Here is a 21,627-nt window from a genome sequence, read left to right as displayed (position 1 = left end):
AATCACAACCTGCTCTTAGCCCAACACAAGTTTGCAAGACCAATAATCCGATGGAGTAGGCATTGTTGGTACCTGACACATAGAATAGTGTTAATGTGCCAAAAACGTCCCTATTAATGTCTACTTTGACTTTTGAATTAAGCAACGTTTAACGCTCCAGACGTACCACTTGAGAGAGTGGAATATGTATTGCATGTTAATCCAAACTGATAGGAGCACCAGAACGACTATTTCTGTGCACGACATATATTTTCCTATATGCTATATATTTAATTTTGCCGTTCTTTGTATTTAGTATTTAAGGAATAGGCAGGCTAAAGCATATTTGTGTGTGTTTGTGTATGATAAAATAATTCCAGGACTGTACCTGCATTGTCTATATGAAAGTGCATACTCTCTGTTAACCCTGCTCACAGCTGCAATGGATTCCACATGAGGATATCTTTGATCAATTGCTCTGGTCTGAATCCTCTGAGGACCTTTTAACATGATATGATTTCTGTTTTTTAAAGATATGAATGTTCTTTTAAAGAAATTATTCCGAAATGCAGAACTTGTAGCTTGCTACATCCTACCAAGAATATTTTATATTTTCTGACTTTTCAAACTGTCAAGTCTTGGAAAAGATGTGCCTGATACAAGAGTAATTGTAATCCCCCTAATATATGTGAGGATTTACAACAGATCGAAGAACTGAACTTGTGTTGCTCTTTTTGCCTGTTAGGTCGGTCGTGATTGTGCGGTCCATATTTGGGACACTGAGACCATCAAACCACTGTCAGTCTTAAAGGGCTACCACCACTTTGGAGTGTGCGCGGTGGACTTTTCAGGTATGGGTTACCTTTTGGCTCTGTCTCCCTTTGTGACTGTGATCAGATGTCAAAACTGAATATTGAGTGAGCCACCAGGGAATATTTGAGTATCCTGCATTATTGGATGAGGCTGCTGGAATACATCCACTGGGCCACCTAGTAGATGGCACCAGGTTTATAGAGGAATAGGGATAGGAGAATACTGAATTGGTTGCCATTTCAGTTCTTAGTAAATTTGTACAAGTAAAATCAAAATATGCCTAACGATTGAACACACACACACACACACACACACACAACCACCCCTTAATTCTGTTCTGTAAATTGTGTATCAAATTCTCTTACGGTGAGATAGTGTTAACAGTGGAGAGTCAACGGTCATACGCACGGTTTCTGATACAGGGAACAGCAACTACAGTGATTCTTTTTTCTAGTAACTGTTCCCAACATAACTTTGACCTTACTTATATCTAGCCCAGACACAAATTTGAAAAATAAAACCTACAAATGTAGCAATTTCTGTCAGAAGAAGTAACTTGCAATAATGGAAAGGTGAGGGTGATTAGAGTCTTAACATGCTCAAATTGAGGCCCCACAACTCCCTAATCCAGGTAGTTGTCAACATACACATGCCAGAAGCCTCCCTGAATTAGCCTTGGCTCGCGTACAGGTAGCGCAGACCAAACCCTAGACTTTACTCTGCCAGAGGTCATAGGCTATTCATGGGACGCATTCACAATTGCTAAAAAGTTTAGAAATAAAGGTCTAAAAATAGGGATAAAACAAAAATAATAAGAATACAAGAGAAAACAGAAACAGCACATGGAAAACAGACTGAAGGGGATATAAAGACGATGAGAAGATAGAATGAGAAATAATCAAATGAAAAGCTAGATAGTATGCAAAAGCCCTCTGCCTGTGCTTGTAGAGTGCTCCAAGGCAATGCAGTATGATGGCTTGAAAGCCTTATGCGGCTTCAAGACTGAACGCCTGGATACAAAACAATGTCTCCATAGTTCAGTCGCTACATAGTGTTACACTCTTGCTTCATGCATCTTTGAGATATGTAGAATGAAATAGATGTATGATATTCTGGGTTTAAAATGCTGTTATTAGATATTTTTGAGTCATGCCCATGTTGCAGAGCAATGTAAACAATGACAATATCACATTAGCTGCCTGTCCAGGGCTAATGCTTTAATGCTGACAATACCATGAGTGCTCCATTAACTAGTCCATACAATCAGGGGTGTTGAAACACAACCAGGTCAGATCAGTCCATTGTTGCCTTAGGGATCATCAGGGACCCCGTCACAGAATTAAAGGAGATTAAGCATCTCGACGACTCAAAACATATTTTATCAGACTCATTATGTATCTCTCAGACTTTAGGGCAGAGGAAAGTAGTGTAGGGTTCTCAGATAGTCTTAATAGCGAGGGCAAACAATCCCAGGTGGGATCAGTACAGAATTCATTGGTTTTAGGTTACAGGGGACTTCTGGTTTGTAATCTTCGTGTTCCACTTTGTTTTAAATGCTTTCCTCTAGGGCAGGGATCCGCAAATTTTGGCTCTGCAGCTGCTTGGTCTACAACTACCATTGGCTCTATCCAGGATTGTCAACCACGAGGGGTCATGGGAGATGTAGTCCGAAACATCTGGAAAGCGGCAGCTTGCAAATCCCTGCTCTAGGGCATAGTCTTACTTGTAACCCGATCTAAGAATGAATTGTGATGCATGAGAATTCTGACCTAGGATGTGTTTTCGGTCATGAATAATGATTTTTAGAATTTAGGCTAAGAGACACTGTTGAATTGAGGATACCCGTGATTTATTAGACAGATAGGGCCAGTAAGGTAGTCCTTGTCGGTGTTTCCTCCAATTGAATTACTTTACAGTGTCACCTAGGTTAAAATCGATTAATTCGATATGTTCATGTGTGACCTTGACTTATCTGTATAAATACAATACAATACAAACAGATTTAATTCGCTTTTTTAAGGTTGTAATTGTAGGACCTATGGCCTACATAATAAATTATGTATTTTTTAATGTAACAAAAACACTATTCTCTCTGTGTGTACTGTTGTTTGTGGCAAATTAGTAACCCATTGAATAGGGCCAAGTTGATGTAAGAACTTGGTTTCTGAACCAGTTGGTTAATGGTTCATTTGGGGGACTCCTCTCTGTGTGCTAGCATGAGGATTCAGATGCATTTTTAGGCCCCTGACAAATGGTAGGCTTTCTCCTACAACCTGAGATAAATTGGGAGGAGGTTTCAGAGGGTGAACCGATATACAAAGAGGGAGTGCAGCATCATTGTAAATTGGAATTGTAAATTGTATTGTAATTGGTTATTTATAACGCGGTTAATACCCAGAGGTTTCTAAGCGCGGACCCGGGGATCGAACCTTTGTTGCTCCGCGTCATCTTGCTTTCAAGGCGAGCGCGTTGCCCCTGAGCTCTCCTCCCAAGACATTGTTTGTCTTTAGCTGATTATTCGACTATTCGGTTTGGTCTGCCAAACATAAGCATTTAGTTGACTTGTATAGTGTGGAGAGGGCTTGAAGAGCTATCAAGCATCCAACCATAGACCAGCTTGCCGACAAGTCAAAGAGTTTTAAAGTGGGATCTGTGAGTGATTGGGAGACACTGCAAAGACTTTAGTGTTGGGTGTTGTGGTCTAAATTGCATACCCATGTTTCTGAGTCCTTTAAAGTGTGCAGATGGAGTTTATTGGGATCCTTTGTACGATGCTTTGCAATAATCCAAGTGTGATATTGTAACACCAATGTCAAGGCTGTTCTGTTGTGGGATGGCGAGTAGGTGGAGAACCCCACTCAGAAAGTGGTCGTAGTGGAAAATGCTTAACAGGAAGTTGCAGACATAAAGCAAATCTTCGGCGAACCATGCAATTGCCTAATTCACTGGTTGATAAAGTCAATTATTGCTGTCACTGGTTTCACCCTTAAATTGTGTCTGCCCAAAATTGAAAAACCTAGAAAAATATGTTGTGCTCAAATCCCGCACAAGCACATACAAATATTTGCGTGCATTGTGTGGCTAATCTTTTGATGAAAAACCCCTGATAGCAGTATATTTTGTTTGCTTACAAATTTATTGGGAATTTACAAGTTGACCATTTCTTTATGGTGTCTTAGTTAACTTCATTCACAGTTGCTTTTCTCCAGATTACTTCTTGGTGTGGTCAGGTTTGTGATAAGTGTCCATATAGTGATTGTCCTTGTGTTAGCTTAAGGTTTTCCCTGTTGGGGTTATCCTTCCCCAATTAATTCAGATAATTGTCCACAAAAAAATGTTTTGTCCCTAATGCATTGCCGTTTGTTAAGATTGGGTTTTCTTTGATAATAGCGTGTTGTCCTTTGGTCTTCTTAAATGGTTACCTCTTGACCTCTACACATGTTTCACCATTCCCATTGAGTGGCTCCTCAGGAGGGATTGTGTAGTTACATGAAGTTATGATGATTTACATTTTCATTTGTGTCATGCAGTTGTGGTGATTCCCATTTTCATTGTGCCCACAGGAGTTCTTAAAAGGTTAGGGGTTGACAGTGGTTAGGATTCCCCTTGTAAGGTGGTCTATCCTGAAAGTGACTGCGGGGCTGGATTAAGTTTCTCCAGCGATTTTCATAAGAAACTAGCGCCGATCCTGGTGGAAGAATGCTTTGGTGACTTAATTAATTTGAGCGATGAGAACTACCTGTGCCCTGCATACCACATCAAGGGTTTGCTTTTTCTGAATGCGTCACCTTGGTAATGGAAATGCCACCAACAAATGACTGTTAGGAATGATTTCTCTGAATGCAACTTTCCCTCCACTTATGAACCCCCCCCCCATGCCTGTTGCTTTTTGTTACAGTGTCCTGACCTGACTTTTGCCAGTTGAGCCCAGCCTTCAGCCGCACTCCACTGGGCTTTCGCTCATCGTTGCAGGGAAACTGACAAGTCCTTCAGGCTGTCAGTACTGAGAAACTTAGTTTTTCTTAGTCTTTCGACTTTGTTGCCACTTTTGGGGACATTTTTCTCATTGTGCAAGGTCTTTCGCCTGTTCTTTTTGGCCATCTTGTCCTTTGTCCTTCCCTCTGCTCTTCATGAACCAGGACATCCTTATTTTGGCATGCAATTGCCAGATAAAGCTACGTCCTTCGTGGGCTCCTGCAAATCACGTTTTTGGGCACAGGAAGTGGGTTCGGATTGTCTGGTCCCAATCCACACTACGAATGTCAGGATGTCTGGTGTGCACAAGTGCATGAGAACAACAGTGCTCCCTGATTGGAACACTGCTGGTGGGCATTAGTGGGGCAGATCTCCTCATTGGCTGACTGGGTGCGAGCACTCGCCAGACTTTTAGATATGACGAGGGTTCCTGAACGCAGACCAGCAGATCAGCAATCGGTCCGAATCAACCTGTAGACAGAGTCAAGTATCCAGAAGAGGCAAGCACATCCAAGGACTATCCAGAAGCACGCTGAAGAAGGTAGTCTCCCTGAGCCCGCTGCTATCCCGGTAGAGCCCTGCTTTTTGCTCAATCTCAGAAGACCTGCGAAGGTGCTTTGAACCTCCCTGCAAAAGAGCCTGTTCGGAAGTGTCCCTGGGCCATCCAGCAGATTGTCAGCGCAAACCTTGTCCTCCGTGCAGGAGCATTGCTGTGTCAAGTTTTGACTTGAAGCTTAGGGGAATCCTAACTTGCACTGTAGGCACCTTTTCACCAAACTTCGTTGTCACAGCTGCTTTGGGCCACGAGCGAGAAGGTTGTGTCAGATCACAAAAGTTGGGTGCTCCATCGTCACTGTGCGACAGCGACGGTCGCTGAAGGCGGTTTTCCTGTGTTCTTTCTTCTGCCTTGAGGCCATCTGCACCTGTGTTTTCTCTGTTCTTCAACCGAATCGAGAGATACAGCTCCTGTTGCAAACCGGACCTGCATCTGCACCCGCAGCGCCTGTGCACTTTGGAGCCAAACCGAGGGCGGGAAATCGAACGCCTGACGACCCCTTCCAGACCTGCCAAGTTTGTTCCAAAACCGAGCTAAGGGCGGTGAGTACTGAAACCACTTACCAGTGGCCCCTTGTTCATCCATACCATTTCAAGCATGGAGGATATCTTGTGGTCCTCTCTCTGGCTTGGGTAGCCACTGCTTCCTAAAATCCCCCGAAAGTTGGGAATAGCTTTGTTCACCAGAGCAGATCCTCCCCTGACTCTTGCTACCTCTTTTCACCCTTCAGAATTCTGTCCCTACCTTTTCCAGTTCTCTGAAAAGGTACTGTGAAGAATCCTATTGATCCCTCACTGAAACCCTGCCTATAGTCTCCTGCCAGGAGGCCAGGGAAAGGCAGACGCTTCCTGATCCTGACCTTAGGGATGGTGTACTGCCGGACGATCACCTGGGAGGAGACAGGGATTAGGTGGTGAGGACATCCCGTGGGATGAGACCCATTATGCGTCCTTGGAAAGGGGAAGCCTCTCAGGATTGCCAAAGCAGGTAATGGCTTACTGCCATTTTGATGTATCTGAACCTCATATCAAATCCAGGGCTGTGGGCACAAATGCTGTAAAACCTGAACAAGCCTTAATAAAAGAAAGATCCTTTAAGGAATTTCAGGGTAGAATTCCTCCTTACTCCCAAAGGCAGAATGTACAGGAATCTAGAAATATGACCTTAAGTAAGTTACCTTCCTCTGTAACAACAAAGTCTAAAGGTTCATCTTTATATGATTCGAAGGGTAGTAAGTCTACCCTCAAAATCAAGAAGTTATTTAAAAGAACCAACTTTTTTGATAAAGACTGCAAGTCCCAGAATCCCACAGGTACTGGGACGAGGAAGAGAACTGAAGAGTTATGCTGTAGCAGTAGTCATAATAAGCCTAACATCCCATACCTGAAGGAACCTAGGTGGCATAAAAGGCTCTCTCAGGTGAAGGCAATTAGAAGGAACTGGGACTGTGTGTGGAGTTTGTGTAGTAGTAGCAGAAGCAGAAAGAAGCAGACAGTGTTGGCAGTCCAGGAAGAAGTGGTAGAACCAAAGACATCGATGCAGCAGATTTCACCTGCTTGCCCTGTGAGGGTCTTGTTCCCCCAAACTCTGAGTTGCAGAGACTCCACAGTGGAAAGCGTGCAGGAACACTGTCTTTCCCATTTGAGCCTAATTGCAGAGATGACACAGCAAGAAGCTTGTCAGAAACTGAGGCGAGCAGCTGTCAGGAGTGAGAGGGGCTCCTTAATTGAGTGGCCGGACCGGAGACACCTTCAGCGAGTAAGGGTGCGGGTCCCAAGAGCAGTCAGAAGCAATAGCAGCATGCAAAACGTGGAACAAGGATTACAGAAGCCGGTGAGTCAAACCTGCCGTTCGGATTCCTTGCTCGAGCACTGCCGGCAACAGTATCCAGCTTTCTATTCACTCGCATATAACAAGAAGCAAGCTGAAGTTGTTCGTTGAAGCTTTAACAAGGGGATAATGGAAAAGTAGCACTCGCGTGTATCGGGTAGTTGTTATTTACACATGTGAGGTGCAAATGCTGCGAAAGACCATTGTTAAACTCTTAAAGCCTGCCAAACATATTATGAAGTGGTTGTGTGTCTCTTATTATACAGTGCAAACGTTGTGAAGACCATCGTTGAACATTTAACCTTTTCAAAACGTATTAAGAAGTGGTCGTGTGCACCTAATTGTGCTTTTCAAAGGAAGACTGAACTCTACCTCTTTATTCACGCGAACAGTCATCACTCGTAAAATAAGGTAACTGGTTAAACATTTTATCTGCAGCTGAAGAGAGAGCAAGCATAGCCCAAGCCAAGAGTGTTCCCCTATTAAGACTGAAAGCAACCATTCCCAAGCCAGAAAGCAATCTAACAAACACTGTGAGCCTAAGAGAAGTTCAACATTGCCTAAGCCACAAGTGTGCAAGCCTTATTTGAAGCCAAGAGAGTGGCACCAAGGCCTCTGTATATTACTGTGACTAATAGTGGAACAGTTTATTGAGAAGCCACCCTCAACACGGCGAGTTCCTTTCCTCCCCACTCAAGGTGTGATGCTTAAGTAGAAATGTGCACAAAAATGTCAAACGCCACTTTATCCGTGGCACAACACAATAAACTTCTCTAAAAATAAATACATTCCAAAAGTGAGTTGAAAAGAACACACATCACAATTCTTAGCTTTTTACAAATTTCACTTCAAGAAATAATTAAACTGATCAGTAACCAGAACAATTATAAATGTAGTGCTTTGCAATTTTGATTTTCCTGCAGGCTCATAAGAAAAAAACTATCAGTAGGGTTTCAAGATTGGGACAAATATATATGGCAATTATGATTTCACTCACACTTCTGGTTTAAAATAAACACAGGGCGATTTAGCGGTTTGTTTTTCAGACCCCCCTACTTTGGCCTGTGATGGGGAAGGTGGACAGAAAATGGGAATGATTTGGGGAATTTTCGATTTCAGACCGCCCATGCACTGAAAGGCCTGTGGTACGGAAAAGTTGGACAAAAAGAGTGGACTGATTTAGAACAAACACACCCCTCTTCCTTAAAGAAGTCGGTGCCAACAGGACAAAAATGATTACCCAAATTTAATTATAGACTATCGTTTTTCAGTGCATACAGGTTAGTGAGCACTGAAAAATGTTATCTTAATATTGGAACTCCAAGAACTGAATTGAGACTTTGCTACCTACGTGGATTTCCTTATTTTGTCTGATGAGATTTGAAACTGAGTATATCTTGAATCCTGAGGACAGGTGTCCCCCAGGTTAATAAGAGGTTATCAGGAAACTGTGAATATATTTGTTGTGTGTATTTGATGTTTAGTGTGAGGTCCAGACCTCCTGTGTTAGAGCGTTTCCGCTTTAGTTTTGTTAGGCAGGGAATCCTCAGCACAGTAGGAATAGTGAGGCATTTAATATCATTTGTACTTTAATAAAATGGCAAGTTTTGAACAATCATCAAAAAGTTGTCTGCCTCGCATTGCTGACCCCTCACAGTTCTTTGCGACTTTTATGCACGACTGAGCACTTTTATGCATGCATCGAACATTCTACACAAGGCTCCATTCATCATAGGGTGGACTTATAAAGTTAGTTCGTCTATGCTCTGAAAGTTATTTGCCCTTTGCTTTGCAGGTATTGGCGGAGTTATTAGTTTGATCGCATTGACTGCAATGATTTATATATTTTAGATAGTGTGTTGCTTGCTTGGTATTGTTTACTATTGATTTTCATTATTCGTTTGTGTTTATTCTTGGGCTTAATGAATAGTATATGTACATATACTTCAGTCTAATTGTAATTCTTGGTGTTTCACTGTGTGTGCTCATTGAAGGCCTCTGATCACCCTCACTCCTCTTGAGATTTTGCCTTGACTGCTCTCCAAGCTACAGTGAATTGGTCTGTCTATCTTCCCAAAAGTGGCCCCGTTTCACTAACAAGGGTGGCCTCCTAAATATGTGTCCATCAGGCCAGAGTTTAGAAATCCATTCTTTTCAGTTGACATCAGTCTGCACAACACTTCTCACACAAAAAACAAACCTTCCAGAAAGAAATGAATGCTAGATTCTGACAGGCTAGGAAATAACCAGAGTGACCTCTGATTGACTGGGTGGTTTTCTGGTGAATTGTTGGCCCTCCTGTTCTGACCTCTTGACTACTCTGCCCTTGAATGCGTACTAACCGCTTATGCTGGTGGCTGTTTCCCTCCATGACAGGTGGTTGTGCGCTAATGCCGGGAGCTCTTTGTTTGTACTTAGTGTGTGGGTGATTAATGTTCATGTTTATTAGTAAACACGGTCCTAACGAGCCAGCGCAGCGGAGGCTGCATCCTCAGTGCAGGTAATTACAGTGCTGCAGGCCTGGACTAGCAGGTGCTTGTGCATTACTCAGCCATTCTTGCCTCTCTACGCCTCACGGGTCCAGATTCTGAGTCACTATTTAATGCACGCGACGGGATGGGTGAGGGCATGGCCTTTACTTGCTTTAAAAGAGGTGCATCCAATTCAATGTCTCTTACTTTGTGGGCTATGGTTTGGATACACCTGGCGGGGGCATAATATGATATGTTATATCGAGGGTTCTTGTACCCTGCACTGTTGCCCTCTGTGTGGTCTCTTGGCGCTCTGGCGGATCTGTGATGCAAGGAGGGTGGGGGGGCTTGTTAGTAGGACTGAGCGGGAAAAGGAGCAAGAGATCTGTGATGTACTGTGGCTGCTTCAGTTCTGAGAAACCGGTCACTGAGCGTTGGTGCATTTTTTGGATTGGCAGTCGCTGTGTGGTGTTGGGTGAGATCATGTCTGGTTTGTTTTATTGTCGTGGTGTTGTGAAGTGCATGCAGTGGTGCTGTATGACTGCTTTCTGATGACAATTGGTGCTCCGCGGCCAATGCAACAATTTTGCACAATATAACAGCTCTATAACAAGCACCACTAATTATTATTTCTGTTATTATGGTATTTATTGAGCGCAGGCCTCGCTCCGGGAAGCAACGGAGCGATTTACAAGGCATAGGGGGAGGGATCGCCGAGAAAAGCAGGTCGCAAGGGATCAATACAAGGGAGCGGGAGCGAATGACAGGGCGGGGATGGCGGGAGATCTAGCAGCGAGGGATCTACAAGCACCAGGGGGAGGGAAACCGGGAGAGCGGATCGCTCGGGCTAGGCGGTGAGTGGAGGGTGTGTGGACCTGGGTGTCAGGGAGGAGCCATTCCGTAAAGAGGAGGGGCTTGTCGCCCTTTTCCCCCAAACCACACGTTGGGAGAGGGAGGTCGCCCCATTCTCAGGCAGGATGTGCTTTTAAAAGGGAAAGTGATGTTATTTTATGAAGCGCTGGCAGCCTTCCGAGGTAGAAAGCCGCATGTCAGCGTGACAGGCTCTCAACCTCATCACTCTCCCGGCCATTGCGTTTTGTGGCGCGTAGGGAGCAGCCGTCCCAGTGTCGGATGCGCATGCGTGTTTCTTCAGTGGCTCCCGGTATCCAGTGATTTTACCTAATAAAAAATTGAGAATTACATTTTAACTAATAAAAAGGACTGAATTTTGAATAAAGAGTGAAGCCGCTACAGTGACTGCGCAGGGAAATCCTTCATAATTTTAAGTATGGTGTGCTCTATGCTTTCACCCAAACCTCCCTGCAAAAGGTTTTGCTTAAATATGTATGGTTTCGTAGATGAATATGGTTGCACATAAACAGTAATTGTTGAAGTAGGAGAAAATGGTTAAAACAAAAATAAAATTATTAATTTGACTTTCAAAAAAATACTCAATTAAAAAAAGATATGTGGTGTGGGGTAAGGGGTTACATATGGTGGGGAGCGGGTTAGGGTGGGTATTAAACATGGGGAAACACAGGGCTTGAGGGAGGACCCCCCCAAACAAACATCGATATTTTTATCGGTATTTTGGGTTCGTTAAAATGTCATTCTCTATTTTTGAGTTCTATAAAAACACATAGGTCCCTTGCTCCCCATTATATCTGTGGTTGATTTGGGATTTTTCGGTGCTGTATACTGGGACTGGAAGAATACTGGGATTGCTGTAACCGTTTTTTTGCTGCAATAGGGCACACTGGAAGTAGGCTGGGATGTTCAAAATGCCAATTCACTTGGCTCTGCAAAACTGCTGTAATACTAATTGGATTTTGTAACTCGAAATATACTGGCATTATGCAAACTGGAAATATACCGGCCTAATGAAATGGGAATGTACTTGGATTGAGTAAAGGTAAACTGGGAGTATACTGAACCTATGTGATTGCTACTTGAAGCCTCCTGGGACTGTGTGCACTGGGATTTTGGCCAAAGCTGAGACTTAATGAGATTGTTTTATTTGGAAAATATTTGTAGTTGAATGTTATTTTTATTTACATAGCGCCTACTACCTGGCCGCTGTAATTGGCGTGTTTCTGGTATTGACGTTTTACAAAGAAACGATGCCAAAGGGCTGCTGTGCGCTCTATAAATGCTAATAAATAACTAAATAAATAAACTGGGCATACAGTAGGATTTTGAAACTGGCTGGGTACTGGGACTGTGCAACTAGATAGACGCTGAACTTTGGGAACATGGATTGTGTGTCCTGGTATTCTGCTGGCTGGATTATAAAACAGAGACGTGTTATATCGGAATTGTTTGAAGTCAGACTACTTTGGGGATTGACCAAACGGGGAATTCACTGATATTGCACAACGTGTAGTCTACTGGGATGGCTAAAATGGGAAAGACCGGGAATAAACTACTGTGTTTGGCTAAACTGGGTGTACACTCAGATTGTGAGAACATGTAAATGCTACAAGCGTGCTAACTGTCAGAAAGTCATCAGTGCCAAATTATTGATGTACTGTCATTTTACAGACTGGCCATTGGAGGAGATGATATACTGACATTGGGCAGACTGGCCTATGGAGGAGATGAAATACTGACATTGGACAGACTGGCCAATGGAGGAGATGATATACTGACATTGGGCAGGCTGGCCTATGGAGGAGATGAAATACTGACATTGGGCGAACAAGCCTATGGAGGAGATGATATACTGACATTGGGCGAACTGGCCTATGGAGGAGATGATTTACTGACATTGGGCGAACTGGCCTATGGAGGAGATGATATACTGACATAGGACAGACTGGCCAATGGAGGAGATGATATACTGACATTGGGCAGACTGGCCTATGGAGGAGATGATATACTGACATAGGACAGACTGGCCAATGGAGGAGATGATATACTGACATTGGGCAGACTGGCCTATGGAGGAGATGATATACTGACATTGGGCGAATAAGCCTATGGAGGAGATGATATTGGACAGACTGGCCAATGGAGGAGGGGATTTACTGACATTGGGCGAACTGGCCTATGGAGGAGATGATATACTGACATTGGACAGTCTGGCCAATGGAGGAGATGATATACTGAAATTGGACAGACTGGCCTATGGAGGAGATGATATACTGACATTGGACAGACTGGCCTATGGCAGGGATAATATACTGACATTGGGCGAACTGGCCCATGAAGGAGATTATATACTGACATTGGACAGATTGGCCAATGGAGGAGATGATATACTGACATTGGGCAGACTGGCCTATGGAGGAGATGATATACTGACATTGGGCAGACTGGCCAATGGAGGAGGTGATTTACTGAATGGGCGAACTGGCCTATGGAGGAGATGATGTACTGCCATTGGACAGTCTGGCCAATGGAGGAGATAATATACTGACATCGGACAGACTGGCCAATGGAGGAGATGATATACTGACATTGGACAGACTGGCCTATGTAAGAGATGATATCCAGTCATTGGACAGACTGGCCTCTAGAGGAGATGATATACTGACATTGGGCAGACTGGCCTATGGAGGAGATGAAATACTGACATTGGGCGAACAAGCCTATGGAGGAGATGATATACTGACATTGGGCAAACTGGAATATGGAGGAGATGATATACTGACATTGGACAGACTGGCCTATGGAGGGGATAATATACTGACATTGGGCGAACTGGCCCATGGAGGAGATGATATACTGACATAGGACAGACTGGCCAATGGAGGAGATGATATACTGACATTGGGCAGACTGGCCTATGGAGGAGATGATATACTGACATTGGGCGAATAAGCCTATGGAGGAGATGATATTGGACAGACTGGCCAATGGAGGAGGGGATTTACTGACATTGGGCGAACTGGCCTATGGAGGAGATGATATACTGACATTGGACAGTCTGGCCAATGGAGGAGATGATATACTGAAATTGGACAGACTGGCCTATGGAGGAGATGATATACTGACATTGGACAGACTGGCCTATGGCAGGGATAATATACTGACATTGGGCGAACTGGCCCATGAAGGAGATTATATACTGACATTGGACAGATTGGCCAATGGAGGAGATGATATACTGACATTGGGCAGACTGGCCTATGGAGGAGATGATATACTGACATTGGGCAGACTGGCCAATGGAGGAGGTGATTTACTGAATGGGCGAACTGGCCTATGGAGGAGATGATGTACTGCCATTGGACAGTCTGGCCAATGGAGGAGATAATATACTGACATTGGACAGACTGGCCAATGGAGGAGATGATATACTGACATTGGACAGACTGGCCTATGTAAGAGATGATATCCAGTCATTGGACAGACTGGCCTCTAGAGGAGATGATATACTGATATTGGGCAGACTGGCCTATGGAGGAGATGAAATACTGACATTGGGCGAACAAGCCTATGGAGGAGATGATATACTGAGATTGGGCGAACTGGAATATGGAGGAGATGATATACTGACATTGGACAGACTGGCCTATGGAGGGGATAATATACTGACATTGGGCGAACTGGCCCATGGAGGAGATGATATACTGACATAGGACAGACTGGCCAACGGAGGAGATGATATACTGACATTGGGCAGACTGGCTTATGGAGGAGAAGATATACTGACATTGGGTAGACTGGCCTATGGAGGAGATGATATACTGACATTGGGCGAACAAGCCTATGGAGGAGATGATATACTGATATTGGACAGACTGGCCAATGTAGGAGGTGATTTACTGACATTGGGCGAACTGGCCTATGGAGGAGATGATATACTGACATTGGACAGTCTGGCCAATGGAGGAGATGATATACTGACATTGGACAGACTGGCCTATGGAGAAGATGATATACTGACATTGGACAGACTGCCCTATGGCGGGGATAATATACTGACATTGGGCATACAGGCCCATGAAGGAGATGATATACTGACATTGGACAGACTGGCCAATGGAGGAGATGATATACTGACATTGGGCAGACTGGCCTATGGAGGAGATGATATACTGACATTGGGCAGACTGGCCAATGGAGGAGGTGATTTACTGACATTGGGCGAACTGGCCTATGGAGGAGATGATATACTGCCATTGGACAGTCTGGTCAATGGAGGAGATGATATACTGACATTGGACAGACTGGCCAATGGAGGAGATGGTATACTGACATTGGACAGACTGGCCTATGGAGGAGCTGATATCCAATCATTGGACAGACTGGCCTCTAGAGGAGATGGTATACTGACATTGGGAGGACCGAACACATCCTGGGTTGTGCACCAGTGTACTGGGATTTTGCAAGCTGGACTGGGTGAAATGACTTGCACCTGTGCTGATATTCGCTGCAGTGCTAACAAAGGTCATAATGTTGTCATTGCAGCTGGTCTAAAACCAACACTGTATTTGGTCATGCTGCTGGGGCTGCAGCTGGAAGTGACCTAATGAACAGATGTGTTAGGCTGTCAGTGCCAGCCCCTAACACCGGTGCATATGAGGCCATTCTGCCATGGTTCGCACATGTGCAAACCCCAACATTGAACCATTGCAAAACAGACGCATGTAGTCCTTTACCAGCACTAAGCCCAGCGCAAATTCGGTCATTGCCGTGGCACTTTAAATGGAAGTATGTGTGAGGGGGCGTGCTTTTGGCCTGTAGGCTAGTCGGAGTGGGCCGAGCCAATCGGTTCAGTCTGCTACAGCCATGTAAAAACCAGTGGTAGATAATGATGTGGCCTAATTACGAGTTTGGTGGTATCTGCAGTAAATCAGCCCGGATGCCACCAAGCGGAATTACTGGTACCGCCACTTGGTCCGGCGGAATTACCGGTGGATTACAAGTGGTGGTAGGCGGCGTTAGTCCCCATTAATTGGAGCCCATAGGACTCCATGGGGGATTTCGGTGGAATTACAGCTGGCGGTAATTCCAGCGCAATGGGCGTATTATGGCGGAAAGATGGCGGATTTACCTCTAGTTCTTAGCTGGAGGTGATTTCTCCTCCTCTCCGCCAACATCGTAGTTGGGTGGTGCGGTAATGTAGCGGTAACAGAATTAGCGCTGAATTATACCACACATCTGGCAGAGATTTTACTGTGATGCCCACTGGAGCAGCAGCTTTATTGCTCTTTGCAGCCATAGATCACTGTGGCAGCTTTGGTCATGCTTCCTAATGCCAGGCAGTGGTGCGTTAACTATATATAATGCAGCGCAGTGCCGGCAATCATTGCATCAACCATATCATCTTATATAGGCCCCCATCACTGACCTCAGACTTCAATGATGAATTATGTCACATTATTTATTTATTTATTTTAATTAAATTTAAAGTGCATATTGGTTAATTAAAACCTTATACACTAACACAAAACAATTACATCAATAGCAAAGAACAGGAAACATACATTAATTTAATTTCATATTATCCATACATAAGAAAAAGTAGTACATAAAATTTAGCAAATTGCTCGCTTCCAAATATAAAAAGCTGCCCCAATAAAAACCTTAATTTCACCATCATAATTTACTGACCAAAATTGATTAGATTCTATCCTTTGAAGGTCACCAACTAGATTTGAATAACCTTTAAAATACCATTCTTTTAATTTAGTACACATAGTTAGAATGTGTCTTGCTGTCTCCACCTCTAATTTACAGTGCCTACACAATCTTTCAGCACGGGGTATATTAACCCAAGCCCCAGTTATTTCATTACATGGGAGAGTATTCATGCGCAACTGTAAAATAAATCTCCTCAAAGTCCTATTACCTGTGTTTAACAAATATTGTTTCGGGGTGGCTGGTTTAAAGCCTTGAAGAGCATACATTGTATATCGGGGGATATTATATAAATAGGACGGATTTTCACACAAATCCCAAATACATGCTTTTTTTTTGAGGTTTTTCAAAATACGTACAATATTATCCTTTACCGTGAATTCATTAAAACCTAGGATTTCAAGAAAGGCTAGTGCTGTATTTTGTAAGCTAACCATGTAGGAGTTCTTAAACCTACCTTCGCTCTTATTTCTTCCTATGAGGCCAAGAAGGTTTTCATTCCCCTCTTTCCCCAGTATTATTTTAAAAAAGAGTTTACAGCATCCTATTTTCCACCACGTGAAAAGAGAAATAATCCCCAACTCGCATCTTATTGCTTGTATAGGCACAGCTTTGGATAGCCCAAGAACTGGCCTCCAAAGCTTCCCTTCGAGTTGGTCTAATTTTCTCAGATATTTACTTTCCACAGTTTCTATAGCATACATGATTCCAGGAATAATACAGCTCTTATATATTTCTAAAACACCTTCATTGGAGTGACCACCCTTACTAGCCATGTATTTCCTTATCACATTCCATTTCTTTAAAATGTTCAAATTAACTAGCTCTTGAAAAAAGTTAATACATGGTTTACTCAGGATGGGCATCCCCAAATAGGGATAGGCATCAACAACCTCCAATTCAATATTATTAATATGCCATCTGCAGATAAGCCTTTTCTTTTCCTGTTTAGTAACTCAGAATGCCATCATTTTTGTTTTATTTATATTAATATTGAGGTTGTTTGCCTCTGAATAAACAGACAGACCATTCAACATTCTTTGCAATCCTAATGGCGTTTTATCCATGAGGATTGTATCGTCTGCATACATAAGTCCGCATATTGGTTTCCCAGCCACAATATGTGGGAAATTGTTTAGGAACTTAAAACTCTCCCACATATCTAACACATATAGATTATACAGTATGGGGGAGGTAACACAACCCTGCTTGAGTCCAGTATTAGTTCTAATCTCAGATGACAACATCCTTCCTTTACCCAAGCAGATAGTCACTGTAGTATCCCTATACATTTCCTCCAAAAAATGAAGGATTTTTGGACAAATCTTTTTACCTCTCAATTTTTCCCACAAAAGACCCCTATTGACACAGTCAAAGGCTTTCGAGTAATCTACAAAACATACATATAATTTTTCCCCCTTGTCCTTTGAATTAGCTATGATGTAGTTTAGCATGGTCAGATTATCCAGGGTACTATATCCCTTTCGGAAGCCCGTTTGTTGAATAGAGAGAAGACTATTATCCTCTATCCAATTATTCAAGCTGTTCACTAACAAGGAGCAAAAGATCTTACAACTACTATCCGCCATTGCAAGGAGTCTATAATTATCCGGCAGTTTTCTGTCCCCTTTTTTAAAAATAGGGACAACAATAGCTTTCTTCCAGCTTTCCGGTATAATACCTGTTTCCCATATGCTCGTAAATAGTCGGAGAAAAATACCTGCCCATTTCTTAGGGTTTTGTTTTATAGCAATGTTGGCCAGCCCATCCGGCCCTGGGGCACGAGAGGAATTCATTTTTGAAATCACTTTAAGAATGTCTGTAATATCAAAAGGGAAATTGGCCGTACCGCATGGGGTTAAGCTAATATTTGCAGATATGTGACTGGTCTTGAAAAAGAGATCAGTAATATATTGTTTCCAAACCTCCTGACCAACATCATTATTTTTCCTGTTATCTTCCTCCATTAAAAAATGGCGATAGAGATAGCAACATTTTTTTGAGTCATGAGTTCTACATAACTTATATATGCATCTCCAATTTGAAGACCCCCTTTTTTTGCATACATTAACTTTGGGTTTCACCCTAAGTTAACAGGGCAATCCAGACGTGGACCCCTTGCTCACTGTTCTTAGAGAGGCAACAGTTTCACCTCACTGATGATGCCCAACAAGGCTGAAACACGTGTATGCGGTTACTGATGGTACTCTTGTTCAGAGGAGAATTGCCTAGCATTTCGGCGCTGGACTGCCCCTGGGCAGGACAAAGGCTGATATGCGGGGAAATTTCTTCTCTGTGAAAAGGACAGTGAGCTAAAGACTTGGTAGAGTCTCTCCCAGGGGTTATTCACCCAAGAACAGGTCATTGGGCTATGTTCGTGCTGGTAGAGAGATTCCCAGACCCCCTTTTTTTGTATTTATAATCCTTTATCCAATTTTTATAATGCGTCTTTATGTTACTAATTCTTTTACTTCTCTCGTTATCATCTAAGTCACATATCTGCTTAAGTTTTCGAATGTCGCGCTTCATCTCTTTTTTTCTATCATAAATTGCTTGATCAAACTTATGTGTGTAGTTTTTCCCCTTTGTACTTTTCAAAATAACGTTACTATTTGTACGACGTATCATACCCAACAGATTGGTAATAGAATTAAGCCCATTACAGGCAATATCATGGCCATCAATAATTAAACGGTCAAACAAGCCATTAAAAAAGGCCAAGTTTTTATCAGACCAAGTAATCCTATTTCCACTTGCTGAAAATTGTATATTCATCTCCTTGCCCACTCCCCATCTTTGGGTTCCTGGGTCGTAGTTAAATTTACCCCTAAGAGGTGCGTGATCACTCAGCAAGATATCTACATGCTCGAAAGAGATGTTTGAGAGTCTTTGGTTTTTATTAACGAACATGTAGTCTAGCCTATAGGAAACCTTTCCATTTGTCCAGGTATTCCCATCCCCTGTACCTATATTTGTTTCAAAGTACGTAAGCCCCCAATCAGACATCAAGTTCATCCATCGACAGCCTAATAGGGTCTGCTGGTTTTGCCCCCCAACCCCGAGACAATCCTGTAATTCTATTGATGCAATTATAGCTGTTTCCTCCCACAGTTCTTTACACCTATTCATATCCTTTATAGCTATATTACAATGGGCATTAAAGTCTCCCACTATACAGATATCAGAGTCAGGTGATTCCAAAATCCAACTATAAAGAGTTAAGTTGAGATACTCCTCAATCTCCCGAATGTTATCCCCACCTGGTTGAGAATAGATATTTATAAGAAGAAGTTTCCTTGTAGAGCTTCCTCTGTTAATAGATGCGCACATGACATTCCGAAGGTTCCCATGTTTCTCATATGGTTTATAATTATAATAATTTTTTATCCCAATACAAAGCCCTCCATAAGGACGACCCTTCTCACCTTTATCGGCTGCTTTATGCCATATATTATATCCATCCAATAAAATTTCCCCAGTGATCCAAGTTTCTTGGAGGGCAAAAATGTCACTCTCCAAGAGTAATTGAATTCCATCCTTATGTAAAAGGGAGTTAAAAACCCTGCAATTCCAAGAGAGGAGAGTGTATTCATTAATACATACCTCATCTCAGTTTGGGCATGGGATATTTCCTTCCAAAGATGTTATCTCCTTTAAATTTCTTCCAGATTCCATACAAGTCGGGGGGAGCCCCTCAAAGCCCCTATTTACTGCAGAATTACATATCACTATTTCATATTCATTCCCCCATATTCCATTAGAATTCTCCCGTATAAGGTCAACAAACACCGCAGATCTAAATCAGACAATAACCCAATTTTCCCAACTTCCAATTTCTGGTAGGATAATGGATTCGATGTCCACTGTATTAATATTTTGTAACTGCGGTATAGATGACAATTTATTCAATAACCATGTCCGGTTTAAAAAGGGGCTTTCGTCTGTAGTACCCTTTTCTATAATCTTTATAGTTTTTCCCACTGGTAGCAAAGGCTCTTCCTTCATTCCAACAGAGTTTGCCATGCCAATTTTATAATTACTATGCATGGCCAGACGCTCCATCTCCCTAGTATATATTTCCTGTTCTGTTTTAGTGAGGGACATAGCATTACTATATCGAGGTATTGTGACATATTTAAAATTATTTTCCAAAGGTACCATATCCTCCTGCACCTGCTTATTACTTTTTAACCAGTTCTGTAGATCCCCATTTTTTGTTTTCGTTTTTTTGCCTAGATCCAGTTTCGGCTGATGTTCAATAATTTCAAAGTGATTCCCCACTTCTACACATTCAGAATCTGGAGAAACCATAGCTGCTAGAGCCATCGTATTCTTTTTAATTTTTTTAGTAGTTATGACTTTAGCCATCGCCACCCTTTTCCGAGTGGGCCTTCTTTTTTCCTTTTACGCCTAGTGCATCTCTTCAAACCTTGAGATACTGTTACTTCAACAACACTCTCATTTGGAGTTATTTCTTCTGGTATATTATCCCTAGGATTGGACAACTCATGGGAGGGGTGGATTATGCCGAGCATATTCTTTCTTACTTTCGTTTTCGGCCGCTAGGACAAATTTGCTCAGATCTCCTAAATCATCACTTATTTCCATTGGATACTTCCCCGCCCCCCCAATACTCCTTTATCCCAGTCTCGAGGGATCTAGTATTGTCAATATTCTGTTGTACCAGTTCCTTAATATCCCTTTGTTCTTTAAGCAACTTAGTACAAATGGTCAATAAAACATCCATCATAGTGGTTAGTGCGTCAAATTTTTCTCCAACCTCAAGAGAATTTTCATTAGCCCCACTCATATCTCTATTAATAGAATTATTAAATGAGTTTTCTGTAGGGTTCCATGACATCTCTCCCTCATTGCCAGCATCTTCTTCTTGTGCAAATTTAGTTAAATCTGGAGTATCAGATAGATTAGATCCAATAATATTATTCATTACAGTATCCTCAACTGCAGAAAGGTTTGGGTCATTATCTGTTCCCATAGATTGTCGCCTCAAATTGTGCACTAGTGCCAGCAGAGAGTTATTATCAATCATTGAACTGTTAGATGGGGGTGGGTGGGGTTGTTCAATATCAGGTACCACAACTTTTTCTTTAATAGTTAAAAAACTAAATATTTTGGGTTGACTAGGTGCATCTTTAAACTCACCAATAGGCTGCTGCTTCTCTCCCTTCCTTCTTTTCCCCACCTTCTTGGTTTCTACCGTTATATTAATTATTGGTGTACTTTGTTTACCTTTTTTTGACCTAAGATTATGAGAACATGGGCTTGGAGCCATAGTAATAGAAGGTACAAAATATTTATAGAATACAACCTTCTAACCTACCAACCAGTAGGTCAGATAAAATATTGCTGGTCTATATATTCAATCACCAATTCAAAAATTTGAACAATGTTCAC

General features: G+C 42.5%; 1 protein-coding gene across 1 annotated transcript in view; it reads left to right on the top strand.

Annotated features, from left to right (window-relative positions):
* Positions 1–21,627, top strand: part of EML5 (EMAP like 5) — a 772,681-nt gene that overhangs the window by 491,768 nt on the left and 259,286 nt on the right. The window contains exon 15 of the mRNA XM_069637955.1: positions 725–830. Coding sequence (XP_069494056.1) covers positions 725–830 — 106 coding nt within the window. The remainder of the gene's footprint in view (positions 1–724; positions 831–21,627) is intronic.

This window comes from Ambystoma mexicanum, chromosome 14 (genome assembly GCF_040938575.1).
Source record: "Ambystoma mexicanum isolate Mex_15411 chromosome 14, UKY_AmexF1_1, whole genome shotgun sequence".
NCBI classification, from domain to species: Eukaryota; Metazoa; Chordata; class Amphibia; order Caudata; family Ambystomatidae; genus Ambystoma; species Ambystoma mexicanum.
The sequence above is the reverse complement of the archived record's forward strand: the minus strand, read 5'-3'. Positions and strand labels throughout refer to the sequence as shown.